General features: G+C 41.2%; 1 protein-coding gene across 1 annotated transcript; it reads right to left on the minus strand.

Moving 5' to 3' along the window:
* Positions 1–494: 494 nt before the first annotated feature.
* On the minus strand, positions 495–15,352 carry HIGD1C (HIG1 hypoxia inducible domain family member 1C). Its single transcript, XM_040488139.1, has 3 exons — positions 14,967–15,352; positions 10,301–10,435; positions 495–668 (listed from the first exon to the last, which is right to left on the minus strand). The coding sequence occupies exons 1-3, from the start codon at positions 15,136–15,138 to the stop codon at positions 604–606; spliced, it is 372 nt and encodes a 123-aa protein (XP_040344073.1). The 5' UTR covers positions 15,139–15,352; the 3' UTR covers positions 495–603.
* Positions 15,353–24,114: the final 8,762 nt, after the last annotated feature.

Consider the following 24,114-nt stretch of genomic DNA (forward strand, 5'->3'; position numbering starts at 1 on the left):
AATTACCTTGCCCTATTTGGAGAGAATTAAACAATGAATGGAGCATCATTTTTTTTTTAAGGTTTATTTATTTATTTTGAGAGAGAGAGAGTGAGCAGAGGAGGGACAGCAAGAGAGACACACACACACACAGAATCCGAAACAGGCTCCAGGCTCTGAGCTGTTAGCCCAGAGCCCAACGTGGGGCTTGAACCCACAAACTGCGAGATCATGACCTGAGCTGAAGTTAGACACTTAACCGACTGAGCCACCCAGGCTAGACCGTCACATTTAATACAGATATAGATAATTTTTCTGTAGCCATTATATAACTAACTCCCAATTTTCAGATTGGTTTGACGTAATATAGATTATTTTTTGCCACTAACTAGAAAATAAAAATTCTAAAAGTCAGAAAATCATGTCCTAGGTTCTGAAAGACAACAAGGATATTTTTGACTTGACTATGACTCTTGATTTGGAAATCAACATAAACAATTGAGACTTGCTATACAAGGCTATGCGAATCCTGTCTCATACTTTTGCAGTATAATTTACTACATACTGAAAATTTATTCTTCAGAATAAATAGTTTTCAGAAGCCTTCTTGTCTTGTATGTAGCTTCATTTTTTGGACACATTGAAGAATCGAGGTCTAATGTAATCCTTATACATAGAATAGAGAACACCTAGAAACAAAAAGATAGACATCAATACGGTATCTATGGGAAACAAACACTGAATTTATTGTATTCTGCTTGTATTTTTCCAAAACTGTCCCTCAGTTTAGGTGCCTTTTTTTTTTAAGTGACCTCTACACCCAATGATGGGCTTGAACTCACAACACCAAGATCAAGAGTCATATGCTCTACCGACTAAGCCAGCCAGGGGCCCCGTTATCCCTTAATTTAAAAACAAACAAATGCCTTCCATCTCACTAACTTTTGGCTTAGATTATATAAGTGGCTCCAGAAAAAGAAGCCCAAAAAAGTTAGAGCCCATTAAGATCAGTACAAATCTAAATCTGAATTTATAATGTTACTATGTCATCCTAAAATTTGAATTTTAAAATATTGGTGAAAAAGAGAGAGTGGGGAGATTTGGCTAGATAATAAAATAGAAATAATAGACACCTCAACTTAGCAAACCTCTATTCAGTGTCTGCTTATGCTCAGCATCTCAAGAGAAGCAAAACTGCTTCTAGGGGATTACAGTCTAGTGGGTGAATTAGCTGTGAGTTTAGGCAGATGACATAGATGTGGGTCTTTCACCAGGATGAGGTCCTAGGGCCATGCAGAAAAGGGTAAGGAGTCAGGGGAAATAGCGTGTGGAATAGAGTGTTCTCGTTGAATTGTGGGGATGTCAGCAAATGTTCATACCCAAAGCAAGTTAAGGAGTCCGCTCAGCTCCCATTCCCGCCCGTATCAATTATCAAGGCTTCAGATATCTAGTAGATTGTCTAATCTAAATCCTCCATTTTCTTCTGCTTTCTTACACCTCTTGTTAATATCTTCAAAGAGCGCACAGAGAACAAGGGGTCAGTAAGTTAGTTGTTCTCATCTTAACATGGTAGCCACGTGAGGCAGCCGTCTGCACAATTTTCTAACGAAACAGGAGTGTAACTATCATAGATGCATAAGATCCAAGGCAAAAATATGCTTACCTGAATCACTGTCGTATCTAGGGAAATAACATTCTCCAATGCAGAGAGACTTCTAGAACTCATTTCCCTATGCTTATTAGACACAGATAATTCTTACCTCATGCCTACCTTTTAAATGTTGGTGTTCCCTGGAGTTCCAATCTCAACTCTTTTCTCGCCTCACTCATACCTGTTGCTTCACTGGTAAGCAAGTTATTAGATCTCTCTTCTGAACATGAGACTTCTATTCATTATACTATACGTGGCATTTCCACATACATGGGTAGGTGGCTGCCAGACTTTTAAATTGTGCACAAATCAGTAATTTGAGCTTGCTCCTCAAAATGGTCATTTATTTATAAACTTACATAAATGTACTATTGGTCAGTGTGTCTATTAGTAAAGCTTTTTGGTTTTTTAATTTTTTTAATTTTAATTTTATTTTTTTGATGTTTATTTTTGAGAGAGAGACAGAATGCAAGTGGGTTGGGGCAGAGAGAGAGGGAGGCACAGAATCTGAAGCAGGCTGCAGGCTCCAAGCTCTCAGCACAGAGCCTGACACGGGGCTCGAACTCACGAGGTGTGAGATCATGACCTGAGCCGAAGTCGGACGCTCAATCCACTGAGCCACCCAGGCGCCCCAAAGCTTTTTGTTTTTAAGATAGAAATATATTCTTCCTACATACCCACGGATCTCCTTCTACATCTCCTAGGGTATGAGTACTCTAATTTAGAGACATCTGCCACAGGTACCTCAGTCAGTATAATATAGAATTAAGAGTTCAGGCCCTGGAGTAGAGAGCCTCCGTGACTGTGAGCAAGAAAGTTTTCCTCTCTAAGCCTCAATTTCCTTATCTGTAAATGGGATTATAACAGTACCTACCTCATAGGGTATTGTTTAATAAAGACTTTGGTCTTCGTCCACAGTTCCTGGCATAGAGCTTCTAAAATGCTTGGGATTTACCAGGTATGGGAGTATCTTTGTTATTCATGAGCCTCTTGGATCATACCGGAGTTTACGTTAATGGTGTGGTCCACGGTGGGCTCCTAGATAACTTCAGGATATGGCTAGTCATGCCAGGAAGACCAACTATGTGACTAGACCTCCAGGAGGGGAACAGGACTGGAGACTGAGTTGTGTCATAGGGCCAGTGATTCAATCAATGGTGCCTGCGTAACGAAGTCACAATAAAAACTCTGGGTACTGAAGCTCCGTAGAGTCTCTTGGTTGGTAAACACACTGATGTGCTGGAAGGGTGGCATTCCACAGGGAGAGGGTACAGAAGCTTTGAGTTTGGGACCCTCCCAGACCTATACCCTATGTGTTTCGATTGGGCTGCTTCTGATCTGTATACTTTGTAATAAAACTGTAATTGTAAGTATAGAGCTTTCCTGAGTTCACAAGTTGTTCTAGTGAAATATCAAACCTGAAGGAGTCTTGGGAACCCCTGAATTTGTCGCTAGTTGGTCAGAAGGGCGGGTGGCCTGGGAACCCCCAATGGCTGGTGTCTGAAGTAACAGCGGTCCCTTCGGGAACCATGTCCTTAAACCTGTGGCATCTGAGGTGAGCTGCAGTGGTTGGCGTCAGTATTGAATTGTATTACAGTACACCAGGTGGTGTAAAGAGGTATTAATTATTAGGATTAAATCACTATATTGTACACCTGAAACTAACATAACACTGTATGTTATACTGGAATGAAAATGATAATAATATAAAGTTTACCTACAAAAAAAGGTTAAGTGAGGTAGTGATACATAAAGCAATTAGAGTGGGTTCCACATCATAAACACTCATTAACTATTAGCTATTATTTTGTCCAGTACTTACTGGACTTACTCTCCTACCAACCCTGTTCTGCTTCATTTTTTACATTAGTGCAAGGCCCATCTTATATCGGATTGCCCAAACCAGAAACCTAGGAATCATCCTGGACTCCTCCTTCCTTCCTTTTCCCACGCACTTAGTTGCTGAGTCCTCAATGTTCGTAGACTCCATCTCCTCCCATTTTCACCATTACTGCTTTAATTCAGACCCAGTTCATCATCTCATTGGCCTCTCCGTCTTTATTTTCTCCCCTCCTTTGCCAATCATCTCTAATCATTTTCTTTTTCCTTTTCACATTTTTTTTCATGGTGAAATATAATATGCATGGAAAACAGTAGACACAAGTTAAACGACTAGATAAACAAACAGTTGTAGACTGAATACCTGTAATTGTGGGTCAAGAAATAAAATATAGCAAGCATCCTAGAAGCCTGGCTGTATCTCGCTCTTTTCCATAGATAACCACCGTTCTGACTTTTATGGTAACAGGTTTTTTCCTTGTCTTTATACTGTGACCATCTGTTTAAACAAACAGTTTCATATTGCCTGTTTTTGAGCTTCGATAAGGCAGGCATCTTTCTGAGCTGCCATTCTGACTACGTTACTCCCCTGTTTAAATCTTTCACTGGCTCACTTCATCTCGTTGACTTCTCAGCTCGCAGCCATGTAGATCTATTGGGGATTTGTTTTCTATCAGGTTAGCTAAACTGTAATTCCCATCCCTGCATTTTTTCTGAGTTAGCTTGGCTCACAAGAGACATTTTGCTTGAGATTTGAAGGTAAAACTGAAGCAGTATAGCTTCTGTATTCTTTTCACACTTGGAAGGCTCGGTGCAGGGTTACTAGGTGCTGTTACAGCTTGTGCGTGTTGTTTATCTGCTGGCTCACCTTGCCGTTGCTGGGCAGCTGTCAGACCCACAGATCGTTCAGCTCCTTCCGGAGCTCCTCGTTTAGCTTATTTGGCTACAAGGCCAGTGGATTAGCTCCATGATAGACGGCGCCAGCTTCTCCTACAGGTCACACCATGATCGAAGTTGGAGTCAGAGACTGACTCAGGTTTCTATTTCTCTGTGGGTTCCATCTCTTCCTTGCAGATTCCAGTTTATTTTTCCTTCCCAACTGCTGCCTGGCTAAATTTAGGCTCCAGTATTAGAAACATAAGCAACAGCCTCACATGGACTGTTTAACCAGCTCCCAAAGTTGGTTAGGGTCATGTTTCTATAATAACTCCCTTTGTATAGATCACCACTCGTAGTCTTACTTCTCTGGTTGAACCCTGACTGATACAGATTTTGGTATCAGAAGCTTCCAGAGGAACATTACCATGAGTGCAGGTGCTCTGAATAGGTTCTGGGTCATCTCGAATTGGTTCTCTGGTGTGATGAGATTTAAAGATATTAATGGTCATTTTTTCCAGTAGTAAAGACAATGCTAGCAGTCCATGGCATGCTAGCAAAGCATTTTTTAAAGATTGTCACCTATAGATAAGATACCCTTAATCAGGTGCCTGTAGAAAACAAGGCTTTGGGTGATCAAGTATTTACTGTCATAGAACATTTAGTGGAAAAGAGAAGTATAATTAGGTTGGTTTCTTCTAAGTGTGCTGGAGAACTCGGGAAAACAAAATGATGGGCTCAGGGCTTTTAACTCCTCGTTTAAAGTCCGATGAGGGGACCTGAAAGCTTTATGACTTCCCAGAAAGAAACTCAACTCCTGTAGCTGTGAGGCTGATATTTTTGAAAAACACAACACAGGGACTAATCCTGTGAGTGGCTAATCACTACAATCATAAAATTCCCACCCTCACAGAGTCTCTTTTGTCAAAGTTAGGGCATTGCTTTGGAAAGAGTGGGACCCTGAAAATTAGGATGGGGATACGTGGGCAGATTTCAGTGAAAGGGAGTCCTTAAATCCCTGTATCTGACGGAGACCCCTTTCCACTCCTTTCAGAGAACGACTGAAACTTGGACTGAAAGGTAATCTCCACTAAATGAAGCTGCAACGCCAGAGCTTTCTTGGTATAATTCTAAGGTACAGCAGTGATTCTGTACTGGCAGTGATTCTTCTTTACTGGGGCAATTTTATTCCCCAGGGAAATCTGGCAATTTCTGGAGCTGTTTTTGGTTGTCACTCTGGGGGTGGGTAGGTGCTATTGGCATCTAGAGGGTAGGGGCCAGGGATGCTGCTAAACATCCTGTAATGCACAAGACAGCCCTCCACAACAAAGAGCAATTAGTCCAAAATGTCAGTAGTGCCGAGACTAAGATACCCTGACATTTGGGAAGGTATCCAAAGGCTTAGGGAGATTGGAATGTTAAGGTAGATTTATCCTGCTCATTCACCCCCTAAATATATCTACTCCCTTCACCAAGGCTGGGAAAAACACATTCGTGAAGGGAGCCCTGGCATCCTTGGAGAGTTGCGTGGCAACTATCTTCTGTAACCAGAAATGACGGCGGAAACTGCTAAGCTTCCTGAATTCAGTGGAGATGGTGGGATCCTGAGAAGCAGGGGTCAAGGAGCACCATTTAATTGACAAAGACGAGGAAAGTGTGATTACTGTAATGGGCAGCAAAGACTAAACAGTAATCAGAATAGGCTAAGCCATAAAGACCTTTGGCATTGTCTAATTGATTATGGTGTCCCTAGAGTTGAAAGTGGTGGGCAACATTTAAGCAGAAAAGCTCTAGGTTTGGTGAACAAAAGTGTAACTTGAATCATCACAGTAGACAGCCATGGGCCCCCAACCAATTCCCAGATTTGAGTCACTTCACAGACCCAGAGTCCCTTGAATAAAGGAGAAGTCAGATCTCCTTAAGAAAAGATGCTGTTAACACAACCAAAAAGTAAATACTATGAACAGATCTGTGGCCCTTCACCAAGATGCCTATGCATAAGGAATGGCAAATGATCACATTTGTGAGATTATGAAACACTGGCTCTGAATTGATACTAATGCCTGGAGAATTAGGGCGGTCTACCAGTCAAGCTAGGAATTTATGAAGGTCAGGTGGTCAGTGGAGTTTTGCTGTGGGTCCATTTTGCAGTTGGCCTGGTGGGCCCCTAAATCCATATGTCATTTGGATTGTCATTTCCCCAGTTCTGGAATGTGTAACTGGAAGGGACATACTCAGCAACTGTCAGAATCCTCACATCAGTTCCTTGACCTGGGGTGTAAGGGCTATTATGGTGGGGAAAGCCAACTGTAAGCCGTTCTACTTGCCTGTATCTACCAAAAGAGTAAACCAAAGCAGTACTGCATTCCTAGATGGACTGTAGAGATTAGTGCCATCATCAAGGACTTTAAAGATGCTAGGGTGGGGACTCCTACCACATACCAATTCATTTGCCTCTTTGGCTAGAAGACAGATGGCTCTTGAAAAATGATAATGGATTTCTATAAACTTAATCAGATGATCACTCTAATTGCAGCTGTTGTCCAGGTGTGGTTTCATTGCTAGAGCCTATTGATACAAGCATCTTTGCTGTTTGATTCGCAGCTATGAATCTGGCTGATTGCTTTATTCTCTAGAGTTTTTAATAAAAACTACCAAAAGCATTTTGCTTTCACCCGGTTGGGCCAAGAGTATACTTTCACTATTCAGTCTCAGGGCTGCCTGAATTCTCCAGACTATACCATAATCTGGTCTGCAAGGACTTTGATCATCGCTCCATTGCACAGGACAGCACGTTAATCCATTACATTGATCTGATCTATCAAGGGGAGATTACGGTACTACTATATAATGGTAAGGTAAGGAGGTATGTGTGGAATGCATGTATCTTCTGGGCATTTTTTAGTACTCCCATGTCCTGTGATTAAAGACCGTGGAAAACTATACCCAATACAAGCAGACTGGCTAAGGACCCAGACCATTTAGGAATGAAGGTGTGGGTCACCATTCTAGTCAAATAACCTGGAATAGCCAAGGTGCTTGCTGAAGGCAAAGTGAGTAAGAAATGACTAGTGGAAGAACATAGTTATAATACCAGCCATGACCATCCGACCAGTTGTAGAAACAAAGTCTGATGGGAATATTTCTTCCTTATTTTGATATGAATACATTTGTATATACATTAATTTTTTTCTATTTGCTACTTCCATTTATCTGCCATCTAATGTAAAAAGTGTTAATAATACTTAATCTTATATTTCAGGATTTAGGTTACAGGATATCAAACAGGAATGTGACTCTATTCAAAGACAAATCAACACCACCCAAAGATGGGTAAAAGGATTTTTGTATCCTCTTTTGGGACAGAATTAGCATGTTTTTGGTTATACAATGGATGGTTGATTTTGCCATTGTCTTTATTTGAAAGTTAAGTGTATTAAAAGAGATGTACATGGATGCCAGGTTGACAAGGCCTAGTGGTAAGTTTGTGTTGTGTCAACTTAACCCTAAACTAATAACTACATTTCCAGAATTCCTTTCCGTTTATTCCCTGAGTTATTGCAGAAGAAACACTTTGCATAAGATATAGAGGACAGAAGTGAAGCAGCAGCTAAATTCATTTTTTTCTTGGAAGGCAGCACATGTTTGTTTATCTGCTGGTCCACTTTGTTGGCATGGGGCAACAACTAGGAATGCATCTACTGTGGATCTGCTTAATTTCCTCCTTCACCTTTTCTGACTCCTTGGCTCGGTTCATGTTTATCTCCAAGATGAAGGGCATCATTTTTCCCTCTGTCACTCCCATCATCGAATTCAGAGGCTTAGAGATGGTGAGAAACCCACAAGGGTTCCAGTCTATCCTATGTGTTCAGCTCATCCTTGTAGCTTCCAGATTTTTCTTGCTTCTCTCACTTTACATCTACTTAAAAAAAAAAAAAATATTGATTGATTGATTGGGAGAGTGCAAGCGGGGGAGGAGCAGAGAGAGGGGGACAGAGGATCCAAATCCTGCTCTGTGCTGACAGCCCCATGTGGGGCTTGAACTCACAAACTGCAAGATCATGACCTAAGCCAAAGTTGGGCGCTCAACTGACTGAGCCACCCACGTACCCCCACATCTACTTTTCATTTTTTTTTAATGTTTATTTATTTTTGAGAGACAGAGCGTGAGTGGGGGAGGGGCAGAGAGAGAGAAAGATACAGAATCTGAGGCAGGCTTTAGGCTCTGAGCTGTCAGCACAGAGCCCGACGCAGGGCTCAAATTCATGAACTGCGAGATCAAGACCTGAGCTGAAGTTGGATGCTTAACTGACTGAGCCACCCAGGCACCCCTCATATGGTTTAATCCTTAGGGAAGCCTCTCCTGGACTCTCAGCCCTAGTTAAATGCCCCTCCTTTCTGCTTGTGCTTCCATAGCAACAACCTGTGCTATCTCTGTCATAGCATCTGTGAGTTTATATGGTCTTCTGTTGTTGGTGTCTCTCCCTAAGGAGACCAAACTGTTTGAGGGTAGGGACTGAGTCTTATCTCTGTATCTCTAGACCAGTGCAGTGCTTTGCACATAGCAAGAGCTCAATAAATGTTTGCTAAATGATGAAAATGAGCACTGTAACTTTGTAGTGAGGCTTCTTGTATTTTGTTAACACCTGTGTATCACAGCTCATGGTAGTAAGATAATTACCATATAACTCCCTATACACAATCCCCACACTGCTCATTCCATAATCCTACACCTACGCTTAGGCTGATTCTACTCTGCACAGCATGAAAGAGAACTAAGAACATTGTAACTTGTTTTCATTAATGTGGACCCCCAAAAAAAAAAAAAATATATATATATATATAATTTAGATCCCCAAAGTAGATTTCTTGTTAGAACTATCTGGTTTAGCTGTTGATATAACTGGAATTAACCAGATAATTTTACACCTTTTCTTTGTATTTCACTATGTTAAGTATAGCCTAATTTATAGACTGATTAAAAAAGGATTGCCTATTGCTCAGACCGGACTAAAAGGAGAACAGATGTGGAGATTGTGGGCTCCAAAAAATGTATTCTTCCCAGTTAAACTACATCAGTAATTATATCTGCTGTTCGAATAGTCCAAGAACTATGCTGCTCTTAGGTGAGCAGTAAAGGCTGGAATCTAGAACCACTGCTTTAGTTGGGTTACAGAGGGTACAAACTATTCACTGCTCCTTTCATAATACAAGATAACAGAACCCGAAACCTAGTTCTCTACCTTTTTAAAATGTTTATTTATTTATCTTGAGAGAGAGAGGGGGAGAGAGTGAGGAGGGGCAGAGGGAGAGAGAGAACCCCAAGCAGGTGCCACGCCATCAGTCCAGAGCCCAATGTAGGGCTCGATCTCGCAAAACGTGAGATCATGACCTGAGCCGAAATTAAGGGTCAGACTGTCAAGTGACGGAGCTACCCAGGTGCCCCCTCTGTTTTAAACTGAGTTATAATCGACCTATAACATTATATTAGTTTCAGGTGTACAACAATGATTTGTTATTTCTATATGTTGTAATGATCACCACAGTAAGTGTAGTTAGTGTCTGTAACCATGAATACTTACAGAATTTTTTTCTTGTGATGAGAACTTTGAAGATCTACTCTCTACTCTCAGCACCTTTCAAATATGCAAAACTATATGAACTATATTATGAACTATAGTCACCACTATGTACATGACATCCCCAGCACTTATTTATTTTATAAGTGGACGTTTGTACTTTTTGTCTACTGGTTGTTTTTCTTTCAGTGCTTAAAATACCAAGAAATTAAGCCTATTATGGGGAAGCAACTTCAACCAAGTGAAGTTCATGGTCTTTCTTACCATTCCTCCTCCATTATATCATCTTAACCCAATTTTCATTTTCCAATATGATTGAATAAAATAAATAAAAATACTCACAAAGACAGCACAATATACAAATTAAGCAGGTTACCTAGAGTCACAGCTCCTACAACACATCCTTGGGCAGCAACTCTCATGTGAATAAGATGAATGGACATTTTCTGATCCCTTCTGTACTTTAACGTGTAAAGACCATAGGACACCACAGTCATAAAGCCTGCTATTCCTGTGAAAGAAAAAAGTAGAGGTTATGTAAATAGTAGGCTAGAATCCCCACCATTTAGAGAGCTGAATAAGACTGTCCAAAGGATCAGTACTTGGAAGATAAGCAGGGAAGATACCAGAGAATACTTTAAAAAGAACCATGCTGGATTTGATCCACAGATTTTTTAAAGAGACCCTTAACATTTATGGATTCAATATTTGCAGTTTCTGACTCTTCCCAGAAAACCCCGAATCATAGAGTGTAGTAATTTCTCTTTTTCCTGAGGCATGATTTCAGATTGTGCATGCTGAGAGACTTTTATTTGGGGCAAGTCACTTTAGCCAGTGAGTGAACCAACAACAAACATCCCAGCATCCATAGCTTTCGAATGTTTGCCTTTACTCCTGTCTACTTGTTATCAAGTAAGGAGTAAATCTCGTAAAATGAGAACATTTTTGATCTTCCGTAAAAATGAGATATTTGAATTGTAATGAGACATGGAAAGGTATGAATATTTGCACAGGAAGTGTGTGACTCCAAAAAGAACTATGACTCTAGGAGACTCCAGAAGGGCAAATATTTTTGTATTCCCTACCAGTGTCAAGGGGTGAATATGCTGCTGTGACAACCAAGATCCTGTGTAATTGGCTCTAAGACAGAAAACCAATCAACTGAATAGGAAATATTCTAGAAACAGATTTAAAACACTGTGAGAACACTGAGAATTCATGACAAATCAAAATAACCAAATAACAGATAAAGGAGTAATTATTTAATAAATTCCATCGGTACAATTTGTTGGTATAAAGAACTAATTTGGATTTGTATCTCACAGCAGACCCTCCAAAAAAAATTCTGCAGGAGTTAGAATTAAATGTAAAAACAAAACAAAAACACCAATAAAAACAAAGAGGAACAGCATATTTGTAACATCTAAAAGAGGGTAAAATAGACTTAAGAGAAAATGATAAGGGCAAAATGCCATTTTGACATAAGAATAAAGAAAACTTTTGCATAATGAAAACATGGGTCTATTTTTTGGGTTTTCTCTCCTATGTTGTTGGTCTGTGTATCTGTCCCTCCATCAACACCACACTGTCTTGATTACTGTAGCCATATAGTAAGCCTCCATATCAGGTAGAGTGATTTCTCCCACTTTATCCTTGTTTTTTAATGTTTTAGCCACTTTAGGACTTCTGCCTTTACTTGTAAATTTTATTTTTTATTGATTTTTAAAAAAAAAATTTTTTTTTCAACGTTTATTTATTTTTGGGACAGAGAGAGACAGAGCATGAATGGGGGAGGGGCAGAGAGAGAGGGAGACACAGAATCGGAAACAGGCTCCAGGCTCTGAGCCATCCGCCCAGAGCCCGACGCGGGGCTCGAACTCACGGACCGCGTGATCGTGACCTGGCTGAAGTCGGACGCTTAACCGACTGCGCCACCCAGGCGCCCCTTTTATTGACTTTTTAAAACTATTTTTAAAACAATTTTTAAAAACGAATTTTTAATGTTTATTTATTTTTGAGAGAGAGAGAGAGACAGAGTGTGAGCAGGGGAGGGGCAAAGAGAGAGGGAGACACAGAACCCAAAGCAGGCTCCAGGCTCCGAGCTGTCAGCACAGAGCCTGACACGGGACTCAAACGCATGAACCGTGAGCTCATGACCTGAGCCAAAGTAGGACGCTTAACCTACTGAGCCACCCAGGTGTCCTTAAAAAAAAAAATTTTTTTTTAAGTGTATTTATTTTTGAGAGAGAGAGAATCCCAACGACGTGGGGTTCAAACTCACCCAGAGATCATGACCTGAGCCAAAATCAAGAATCAGAGCCCAACTGACTGAGTCACCCAGGCACCCCTTTACATGTAAATTTTGGAGTAAGCATGTCTTATCTACAAAAAAACTTACTGGGATTTTGATGGGAATTACACAAACATGTAGATCAATTTGGGGAAAGTCTTCTAATCCATGAACACAATACTACCTGTGGTCTTTACATTTATTTAGGTCCTTTTTTAATTCTTTCATTAACATTTTATAATTTTCAGCATACAGATTGCATGTATGTTTTGTTAAGCATATATCTAAGCATTTCATTGCCTTTGGAGTGACTGGAAATGAGGTTATGTTTTTAATTTCAGTTTCTGTATGTTGTTAATACATGGAAATTCAGTTGATATTTATGTAGGATAGCAAATTTTGATTAGTTATGTTGGCACATGTATGCCTCTATAGGTGGGTGAGGATATATTCATTCTTTCAGAATCCATTTAATAAGTGGAAGTAAGAGAGTAATTGCATTGACACGTATATTTTGTAGGCCGATTAGCAAATGAAATCAAAATTAAAATGACAAAAACAGCAAAAAACAAGTAATAATAGAATAGTGGCAGGCATGTTGAGAAACAGGTACAATGCTGAAAGCTCTGTGAGTGTAGCCAACTCTATAAAGATTTCTGGAAATATATAATAAGGGGTGTTAAATCAGATGTACTTCCTGCCCTAAAAATTCATACTCCAAGGAAATAAGCAAAAGAAACGTCAAGAAGTTGACACAAAGATCTTTATGGCTACGCTATGTATGAAGAAAACCTGAACAACCCAAATGTCCCAAACAGAGGAAGAACTGCCATAGCTACGACAAAAATTATAAGCATAGCAAGGAGTTTCAATATGTATAATGTGTGCAGAGACCTTAACAATGTTCATAAAATAATTTTAAGCAATATAGATTGTATTTATTGATGGAATGGAAATATATCTATTTATATTTAATGATGGAAGTTGTTGAAGACAATAAAAATATTTATTGGTGGAATGTAAATATATCTCTTTATAGATATATTTAATGATGGAAGTTGTTGAAGATAAAAATGTTTTGTGAGTTTTCGGCACAGCTCACTCCCTGCAGCAGGAAATATATAGTAGATATTATTAAAATAACAATAGCTAAACAAACTATTCAATAATATATATTCAGATTTTGTCATTTATTTTTCTAGCAAAAACTTGATTCTCTTCCCTTATCAAATCAAGGCTCTGTTCTTAGTTAAATTGGTTTTGTTTCTTTTGGAGATTAAAGTCAGAACCTTTACTGTTTTCCATGTAGTGTCTCTGTGTAGTTTATATGTAATTGAATTTAGCTGGAAACACTTTTATCTTACTACTTTAATCACCCTAAATGTCTCTGGAAAAATTATTTAATTTGCAGTGGGCACAGTGATTAATCTCTCTATTCATGATAGTGATCTGTTCAAGTGGCAACAAGTTCTTGAATTGTTTTTCCAGTTAAAAATGCTAAGGAAGATGAATCACTATAACATTATTTGCTTCCATTTCTTATAGGTGCTATTATCAAGTTTTAACCAAGTGAAATTAAACATATAAACAGCATATTAGTATAAAGTAAAATTTTGATTCTTTTTAATATGTGAATAATGACACAAGGTTGCTAGATTTGCAGTGGTAATAGAAACCCAATGATATACCTATTCAGAAGGCTTTAGGGAATTAATCACCTATGTCAGTGTAACTTACATAATGTAAGTCTCATTTAAATAAGTTATTTTAATAGCTTCCAGACCAAATGAACACCAGGCAAGAGGCATGGCTGCAGTATACAATAATAATGCTTGCATCAGCTAAAGCATCCAAAAGAAGAAAGAGAAAACTTAGATTTTAAAACATAATATTGGTGTTTAGATTGTGTGTGTGTGTGTGTGTGTGTGTGTGTGTGTGTGTGTGTGTGTGTCTAAGTCCACTTACATATAGTATTTGTTCTAAATGTAGGCATATTAAGTCTGTGTCGGGAAAAGACAAACAGGCTAAGCCTCCAGGTCTAATTATAATACCACTTCTTTAATCTAGAGTTTATTTAACCATCAACCTCAACATCTGGAACACTTCAGGAAACCAGCAAAAAGGGCCATTGAACATGAACATCACAAAGTTCACGCTCTCAAGTGTACAGACAAGTAGGTAGGCCTAGGCTTTTTCATTCAGAGCTTCTTTACTCTGAATTGACTCACAGTTCTTTTAAACTTGGGTAGCTAGCTTCTGGTGCCACAGAATACTAGAAGCAGAAGTTTTTGATTGCACTCAACATTAATGGAAGAGACAGAAAAATCTATAAACATCAGACACAAGAGTTTAAAGGTTGGAGTTAGCACAGAAAGAGACATACACATCTCAGTAGTCACTCTTAGACTTTCAATGTAATAAACGGGTGCTGCTAATGATCTAGTCATCATAGAAGTGTTAAAGTTCATTCAACTCCAGTTAGAGTGGCTGGAAACTAGGAATTTGAGATAGACCTCGAATGAAGAGGAGTTAAGTAAGATTTGAAGCTTCGTAATAAAAATAGCTAACATTTACTGGGGATTTGCCATCTACTAGAAACTGTTCTGAAAGTTTAACTTCTGCTTAGAGAGGCTTAGCTTCAGTTATCTTAAAAGTTCAATGATGTAAAACATCTCCATTCTCAAAGATACTGGGTAAGGCATTATTATTATTACAGACAGTTCTCCAGTGTCCAGTCAAGGCTTGTACTTACCTACGGGGACAAAAGGGGAGTCTCTAGATTTCCTAATCAGTCGTGAGAGTGGGCTTTCCTCCCCATCTGCTGACCACTGGTTATCTGAAGACATTTTTCTCTCTAGTAACAGTAGGGGATAAATGTGGTTGCTGTGAATCATTAAAAATCCATTTACCCTCTCCCAATACATTGTCGATTATGTGTTTTCAGTTTGCTTGATCTGCCTGCTTGCTCCATTGAAATAAACAGTCCTGTTTCCTTCACCCTTTTCATTATGGAATCCTTTCATCTTGTTTGGGGGTAGGGGGTAAAAGAAAAAGAGAAGTGATGATAATCAGATTCCGTGAATACAGAATGAAGACACAGATCATAACTGGGTTATTCAGTCTCCTTTCACTGCTCAGCATTTGAGAACATGGGGAATCTCAAAACTTCTTCCACAAACAGGAAGACAATGCTTTTACAAAACATTTTAAAGAATGATGGCAGTGCCACATACGCAGAATTACTTCCCGATTCACAGCTGACGGCAGAATGATCACTCCAATTCTTCAGAATGTGCAGAGCACTATAAAATGATTGAGACAGTGGAAATAATCCTCCTTGTCTATACAGGAATGAGGAAACTCACAGTCATCAACATGGCTTAGCAGCACCTCAGTCTGTTATCTGCACCACCCACTCTTTTTACCTCAAAATTCAAATACCATGGCTTCATCCTATAAATCGGTTTTCATCGGAAAATGGAACCCGGTAAGCGGCAGAAACACCATACCTTTGGCGTACCCCACCACCTGCTGCCTGTCCCAGTGCTCCTTGAGCAGGAAGCTGTGGATCAGAACAGGCTTTGAAAGGCTGGGACACATTTATGTGCAATTTCCTACGAATTGATCATGAGAAAGCCCAGAAACAACCTGCTGGCCCCCGCCCCAGGGGGGGCGTGGCCAGCTGGTATTGCCGAGGTTTCCACCTCCCCCGCTGGAAATTTACTAACACCACCTGGACCACAAACATTGGGGGTTTTGAAGACAGCATTAAGGAAACATTAAGGATTTTGAAGAAGATGCTTTTACTGAATTCTGCCTTCACAGGGAGCTCCCAACTTCTCTCCATGGCTGTGAGTCCCCACTACCTGATACCAGGACCCCAAATCAAGAGGAAAGTGGGCCCGTGGTTACAACATTGGGCTTGGGTGGGGGTGGATGTTAGCCATCTGAGGCTGAGAGTCTTGTCTTTAACGACTCTGGGGGCGCCTGGGTGGCTCAGTCGGTTAAGCCTCCCACTGCAGCTCGGGTCATGATCTCCTGGGTTCAGGCCCCCCCCCATCAGTTCAGAGCCTGCAGTCGGCTTCAGATTCTGTCTCCCTCTCTCTCTACCCTTCCCCCACTCACACTCGGTCTCTCAAAAATTAATTAATCAATTAAACAAACATTAAAAAGAAAAAAGAATATGCACTTGCTAAAGGGGCGCCCACTGCGGCCCAGATCCCTGGCTGAGATGCCACGAGCCTGCACCTGGGGTCACCTGGAGGCGAGGCCCTCACACCTGAGGCTCCCGCAGAGCCTCGAGCAGCTTGAGCACCAGGCTGTAAAGCACTTGACGTCACCAAGCCCCCGGCCAATGTGAGAGCCCGGATAGACGCAGGAAGGTGCTGAGGGAGCTGTTCTCCTGCGCCTGTGCCGGGAGCCTGAGCCTTCTGTGGCTCCCCGGGCCGGTCGGTGGTGGACGCTGCTTTTGCTTGTGTTGTGACCCCGCAGCCTTCGGGTGCTCGAGGCCTCGGAAAAGTCCTGGCTCACCGTCTCCATCTGACTGCATCCACAAAGATGAGCGCAGAGCACCAGGTAGCGTTCACGGTTTTTTCCTTATGGCTTTAAACTTTTAAGTAATTTCGAATTTACAGAGAAGTGCCCAGAATAGTACAAAAAATTGGATGTCCGACACCCAGCTTGCCTTTTGTTAACGTTTAGCCACGTTTGCTTTATCATTTTTCTCAACGAAAATTTCTCCCTTCCTTCCTTTCTTCCTGAGACCCACCTGAGAGGGAGTCATATACTGATGCGCCCCAACCCCTAAAAACTTCTGTATGCATTTGGGGCATTCTTTTATGTAACCATAGTACTGTGGTCAAAATCAGGACGTTAGTTTTGCTACAATACTATAATCTAAAGATTTTGTTCATATTTCAGCAGTTAAGGTCCCAGTGATGACCTTAATAACAAACATTTTTTTTTTCTAGGCTAAGATTCAATCAGGATTACATACTGCCTTTGGTTGTCAAGTCGCTTTATCCCCCCCTCTAATCTGAAACATTTTCTTAGTCGTTGTATTTGTCAAGATTCTCCAGAGAAACAGAACCAATAGGAGATATATATACACACATATATACTTACACACATATACGCACACACATACATGTATGTGTGTGTGTGTATATATATATATATGAGCTTGCATATCTCCGTATGCATATATTCATGTATATATACTTCTATATGAAGAAATTTACTATAGGAATTGGCTCATGTGGTTGTGGGAGCTGAGAAGTCTCATGATCTGCCATCTGCAACTTCGCAATGGTGTAAGTCCTTATCCAACCCCAAAGGCCTGAGAACCGGGAGCAGTGATGTCTGAGGGCAGAAGATGGATGTTCCTGCTCAGGCAGAGAACACATTCACCCTTCCTCTGCCTTTTTGTCCTGTTCGGGTCCTCAGTGGATTTGATAGTACTCCGCTGCATTGGTGAGGGTGCTCTTTATTGGTCTGCCAACTCAAATGCTAATAATCTCTTCTGGAAACACCCTCACAAACACACCCAGATATAAGGTTTTACCAGCTATCTGGGCATCCCTTAGCCCAGTCAAGCTGACATGTAAAATTAACCATCAAAATCTTCTTTTGTCTTGCATGACCCCGATATTTTGCTAACACAGGCCACTTATTTTGTAGGACGTCTCCCAATTTAGTTTTTTGCTGATACTTTCTCATCATTAGGTTGCGGTTATACGTTTTTGGCAGAGTGATGCTGTGTTGTTGGTGTGCAGTATCCGGAGGCACATAACTTAGTTCGTCCGGTGGCAGTAACTTTGATCCACTGTTATGCTGATAAATGTCTAACAGCTGGTTATCCAGAGGAAGAGAAGCCCTGACTTGTAGTATTTGTCACTTTCCACTTGTAAATGGCCAATTTCAAGCTACTGTTATGTCATCACTGAACACAAAGTTGGGAAGAGACGTGCTGCCCCTGAGTTGGGGTGAGTTGACTCTGGCATGCCACAGTTTTGAGCATTTGGATTAAGGTGGGGTCCGCCAGTTTCTACACTGTAAAGTTCCTCTTTTTTCCCTTTATTCATAATGAGTATTTTGTGAGGAGATACTTTAGTATTATGCAAATACACTGTTATGTATCAGGCTTTTACTCATTAACTTCAGCATCCATTTATGATCCTTGTCTGAATCAATTGATATTATGTTTGCCAGATGATAATTTTCTAAATACATCATTCTTTTTACATTTTTCAGTTGGCACTCTAATATAAGGAACTCTTATATCACTCTTATATCAGTTTGGTCTCGTCAATTTCTATTTTATTCAGTGCTTATCCATCACCACCATTATTTATTTTGATGGTCAGACTGTCCCAGATTTGTCTAATGGGAGCCCCTTCAGGCTGGCTTCTATTGACTCCTATTGACATGACCCCATCATTCTTCAAACATTCTTCTTTTTATCCTGGCATAACAAGATGTTCCAGGCTAAACTTGTACTTTTTCTGCCCCAGCTCTGAAATCAGCCATTTCTTTAAGGAGCCCTGATTCATTTCAGTAGAGAATGGTATTTAGAAACCACGTTCCAGGCATTGGAAGTGCTCATTGTTCCTAGAGTGTCATTCCTTTAAGCCCTCTCTCAGTAGGCAGAATTAGGATTTATATCTATGTCTATTTCTCTGCCTATGTATCTATCTATACTAAAATCATGAGTTTGTAGTAAGATCTCCAAATTCAACCCAACTCCACAGGATTCATTCTAGTCTTCCCTTTTCATTATTTGTGATACCTTTCTCTGTGAGAGACCTGGCTCCCGCTATCTTTAGGATATTTACTTATTTGCTTAGTTCTAGAGTACACAAAAATTCATTTCAGATTTTCTAACCCATACCTCTGTGAAAAACAAGCCCATTAAATTTTTTTTTTTAATTTTTTTTCAACGTTTATTTTTTTGGGGACAGAGAGAGACAGAGCATGAACGGGGGAGGGGCAGAGAGAGAGGGAGACACAGAATCGGAAACAGGCTCCAGGCTCCGAGCCATCAGCCCAGAGCCTGACGCGGGGCTCGAACTCACGGACCATGAGATCGTGACCTGGCTGAAGCCGGACGCTTAACCAACTGCGCCACCCAGGCGCCCCCCATTAAATATTTTTTATAGTTCTTTTTTGTCAGAGGGAAAATGGTCCAAATACTGTCTTCAAAAATCATTTGGAATGAAAACACATTTCTACACAAAAACTCGCGGGCAGATGTCCACAGCATCATTGTTCTTAGTAGCCAATAAATGGAAACAACCCAAACAGCCATCATTTGATGGAAAAATAAAATGTGAGGGAGGCAAACCATAAGAGACTCTTAAATACAGAGAACAAACTTGAGGGTTGATGGGGAAGGGTGGGAGAGAGGGGGAAATGAGTGACGGCATTGAGGAGGGCACTTGTTGGAATGAGCACTGGGTGTTGTATGGAAGCAATGAATCATGGGAATCTACTCCTGAAGCCAAGAGCACACTGTATACACTGTATGTTAGCTAACTTGACAATAAAATTGTATTTAACAAAAAAAAAAAAAAGAAAAGAAAGAAAATGTGATATAGCTGTACAATGGAAAATTATTTGGCCATAAAAACAAATGAAGTAATGATATGTGCTATACCATAGATGAGCCTTGAAACATGCTAAGTGAAAGAAGCCTGTTATAAAAGACCATATATTGCGTGATTCCATTTTTATGAAATACCCAGAATAAACAAATCTATAGAGATAGAAAATAGAGAGCTGCCTGGGTGGCTCAGTTGGTTGAGCGCCTGACTCTTGGTTTCAGCTCAGGTCATAATCCCAGGGTCATGGAATTGAGTCCGGCATTGGGCTCCATGCTGAGTGTGGGGCCTGCTTAAAATATTCTCCCCCCCCACCCCACCCCATCTCTCCTGCCTCTGCACCTCTCCCCTGCTTATGCTCACTTACTCTCTCTAAAATAAAAACATAATAAAATTAAAACCATAAATTTTATTTTATTTTATTTTATTTTAATTTTTTTTTACGTTTATTTATTTTTGAGACAGAGAGAGACAGAGCATGAACGGGGGAGGGTGAGAGAGAGGGAGACACAGAATCTGAAACAGGCTCCAGGCTCTGAGCTGTCAGCACAGAGCCCGATGCGGGGCTCGAACTCACGGACCGCGAGATCATGACCTGAGCCGAAGTCGGCCGCTTAACCGACTGAGCCACCCAGTCGCCCCAAAACCATAAATTTTAAAAAACAAAATGGATTAGTGGTTGCCTGAGGCTGTGAGACAGTGGAAGGAAAATAGGGAGTGACTACTAATGGTTACAGAGGCTTTTCAGGGGGTAATGAAAACAATTTTTTAAATAGATTGTGTTGGGGGCACCGGTAGCTCAGTCAGTTAAGTATCTGACTCTTGATTTCAGCTCAGATCATGATCTCATAGTTCATGAGATCAAGCCCCATGTCAAGCTCTGTGCTGACAGCATGGAGCCTGCCTTGGGATTCTCTCTCCTCTCTCCCTCTTTCTCTCTCTCTCTCTGCCCCTCCTCTGCTTGTGCTTTCTCTCTCTCTCTCTCTCTCTCTCTCTCTCAATAAACAAACATTTAAAAATAAAGATTGTGATGTTGGTTGCACAATGCTAAATATAATAAAAATCACTTAATTGTATATTTCAGGTAAATTTTAGGATATGTGAATTATATGTTAACAAAGTTGTTTAAAAAAAAAGTTACTTGATGGGGGAGGGGAAGGAAAAGAAAAAAATTAGGGAGAGAGCCAAACCATAAGAGACTCTTAAAAACTGAGAATAGGGGCGCCTCGGTGGCTTAGTCGTTTAAGCGGCCGACTTCGGCTCAGGTCATGATCTCGCAGTCCGTGAGTTCGAGCCCCGCGTCGGGCTCTGTGCTGACAGTTCAGAGCCTGGAGCCTGTTTCAGATTCTGTGTCTCCCTCTCTCTGACCCTCCCCTGTTCATGCTCTGTCTCTCTCTGTCTCAATAAATAAACGTTAAAAAAAAATTTAAAAACTGAGAATAAACTAAGGGTTGATGGGGAGTGGGAAGAAGGGAAGGGTGGGTGATGGGCATTGAGGAGGGTACCTGTTGGGAGGAGCTCTGGGTGTTGTATGGAAACCAATTTGACAATAAATTTCATATTAAAAAATAAATAGATAAATCTAATGACACACACACAAAAGTTACTTGGAAAAAAAGCTACTTGGGTTGAATTTTCTCCCCCTGCATCAATGTGGTTAGTCTTCATTTAGAATACAATTAGGGCACCTGGGTGGAGTAGTTGGTTAAGTGTCTGACTCTTGATCTAGGCTCAGGTCATGATCTCACGGTTTGTGAGTTCGAGCCCCACATTGGACTCTACACTGACGGTGCTGAGGCTGCTTGGGATTCTGTGTCTCCTCTCTGCTCCTACCTTGCCTGTGCTTGCTCTCTCTTTCTCTCTCTCTCTCTCTCTCAATAAATAAATAAAACTTAAAAAGCAGAAAAGAATTTTACACACACACACACACACACACACACACACACACACACACACAAGAATACCATTAGGTGTTTTTTATTTTTCGATTTTAGGGATGCCCCCCCCCATTCTTCATTTCATCTTATGTAAAAAACATTCGTTTGCATATTTTATGTAAGACATTAACATGGTTCCCCAAATCAAAACTATACAAAGGGTATATTTAAAACTGCATCACTGCGGGGCGCCTGGGTGGCCCAGTCGGTTAAGCGTCCGACTTCAGCCAGGTCACGATCTCACGCTCCGTGAGTTCGAGCCCCGCGTCGGGCTCTGGGCTGATGGCTCAGAGCCTGGAGCCTGTTTCCGATTCTGTGTCTCCCTCTCTCTGACCCTCCCCCGTTCATGCTCTGTCTCTGTCTGTCCCATAAATAAATAAAAACGTGGAAAAAAAAATTAAAAATAAAAAATAAAAAATAAAACTGCATCACTGCTCTTCCCCCTTTTATTTCTGCTCTCTTCCCACCCACTGCTATAGACAACCAATCTCGCTAGTGTCTGGCTTATTCTTCTGCAGTTTCTTTTTGCAAAAATAAACATATACGTGGGTATTCTCTTATTTACCCTTCTTTTTTACAGAGAAGGTACCACACTATAGCTAGTTTTAGCTGACAGAGCTTCTGTTTACTCAATAATATGTCCTTGAAATCACACCTTATCACCCTAGCAGCTCCTTGCCTCCCATCCAAGTACTAACCAGGCCCGACCCTGCTTGGCTTCCGAGATCAGACGAGATCGGGCGGCGCGTTCAGGGTGGTGTGGCCGTGGACTCTAGCAGCTCTTTGTCATGCTGCTATTCAGATATGTAGTAAGTGCTCCGCTGTGCAAAAAGTGCCCTGGTTTATTCAAGCACATTCGTATGTATGAGCATCTAGCTTGGAACCATTACAAACGATGCGACAATGAACTGTCTTGTGCTTCTGTACTTTCCTGTGGTTGGAAGCGTATCTTCAGGATGCAATTCTAGGGGTGGGAGTGCCGGGCCAAAAGGTAAATGCAGGTATAGTTTTGTCAAGTATTGCCAAATTCCACAAGAGTTGAACGCTTTGGCATCCCCATCAGCGATACGCAGGTATGTCTGTTTCCCCATGGCTTGCCCAACTGAATGTATTGTCAGACGTTTGGAGTCTTCGCAGACCTGATGTGTGAGAAGTGGTATCCCCCGGTAGTTTTAATTCACATTTTGTGGACTGTGAGCGAGATTGAGCATGACATCTAGGGCCATTTTGGCATAGTAAAAATTATTTGCTTTCATAATTTTAAAGTTCCTGAGGAATTTGGGGAGGGTTGGCAGATATCCCCAGACTCGTCAAAGGATTCTGAGTTCAGGGATCGGTACGGGAAGCCTCCAGAAGTAGAAATGATCATTTTAGCATGAGGAGACTTCAGAGGCAAACACGAGCTGTCCTGTAAAGTGCAGCCGAATTGCCTTTTTGAAACCTAGAGTTTCATGTTGTCCTTTTGTATCCCTCGTTCAGTTCTTCCCGCAACTCGTTTGCCATTCTGCACCGTTCTCACCTTGGCTCTGTGTTAGGCCAGCTGGAGCTTCGTGAAAGTCCCCACTATCATTTACATATTTGCCTTTTCTTTCTTTGTCCAGTCTAGCTGATGTGGTAGGCAGAATAATGCCTCCTCTACCCTGCTCCCAGAGATCTCCCCGTGCTAGTACCCGCAACCTATTGGATGTGTTATGTTACAAGGCAAAGGGAAATTAAGGTTGCAGGTGGAATTAAGCTTGCTATCCAGCTGACCTTGAGATGTGGTTATTCTGGAGTATCTGGGTAGGGTCTGTGTAATCACAAGGGCCCTTAGAAGTGAAACTGGGAGACAAGAAAGTCAGGTCCGTTTCAGAAAGAGATTTGAACCAGCGTGGCCTCTCGAAGCTGGCGAAGGCAAGGGAACAGTTTCTCCCGGGGGGGGGGGGGCCCCCACAGAAAACGAACAAACAAACGAAACCCTGCCAACACCTTGGTTTTAGCCAAGTGACACCCATTTGGGGCTTTTGTCCTCCAGAACCGGAAGATAAAAGTTTGTATTGTTTTAAACCACTAAATCTGTGGTAATTTGTCATGGCAGCAATAGGAAACTAATATGGCTGACACGGGCCTGGCCTTCTCCCACACAGCCAGTCTGCCCCAAAGGCCAGGAGAGGGAGGTGATGTGGAACTGGACTTGGCAGTTCTGTTGAATTCCCACAAAGGGAAGTCTGTAGGGATGGAGAGGACTAAGGATGGAATTCTGGGGAAGTAAAAGGCAGCCAAGGAGCTCGAGATGGAGCAGCCAGAGGGTCAAAAAGACTCACAAGAAAAAGGAGGAAGATCTCCAGAAGAGCGGTCAAAATCAGATAGTACACAGTTCATACAA

Source organism: Herpailurus yagouaroundi, unplaced genomic scaffold (genome assembly GCF_014898765.1).
Source record: "Herpailurus yagouaroundi ecotype Mexico unplaced genomic scaffold, PumYag 166, whole genome shotgun sequence".
Classification (NCBI taxonomy): Eukaryota; Metazoa; Chordata; class Mammalia; order Carnivora; family Felidae; genus Herpailurus; species Herpailurus yagouaroundi.

What these genes read in the sequence shown, in the direction of transcription:
- HIGD1C (XM_040488139.1), bottom strand. Translation starts at nt 15,138, where the DNA reads ATGTATTGGGAGAGGGTAAATGGATTTTTAATGATTCACAGCAACCAC. An exon ending in CTCCCCTTTTGTCCCCGTAG is followed by an intron (nt 10,436 to 14,966) that starts GTAAGTACAAGC and finishes TTTCTTTCACAG; the next exon opens with GAATAGCAGGCTTTATGACT. An exon ending in TGTAGGAGCTGTGACTCTAG is followed by an intron (nt 669 to 10,300) that starts GTAACCTGCTTA and finishes TTTTGTTTCTAG; the next exon opens with GTGTTCTCTATTCTATGTAT.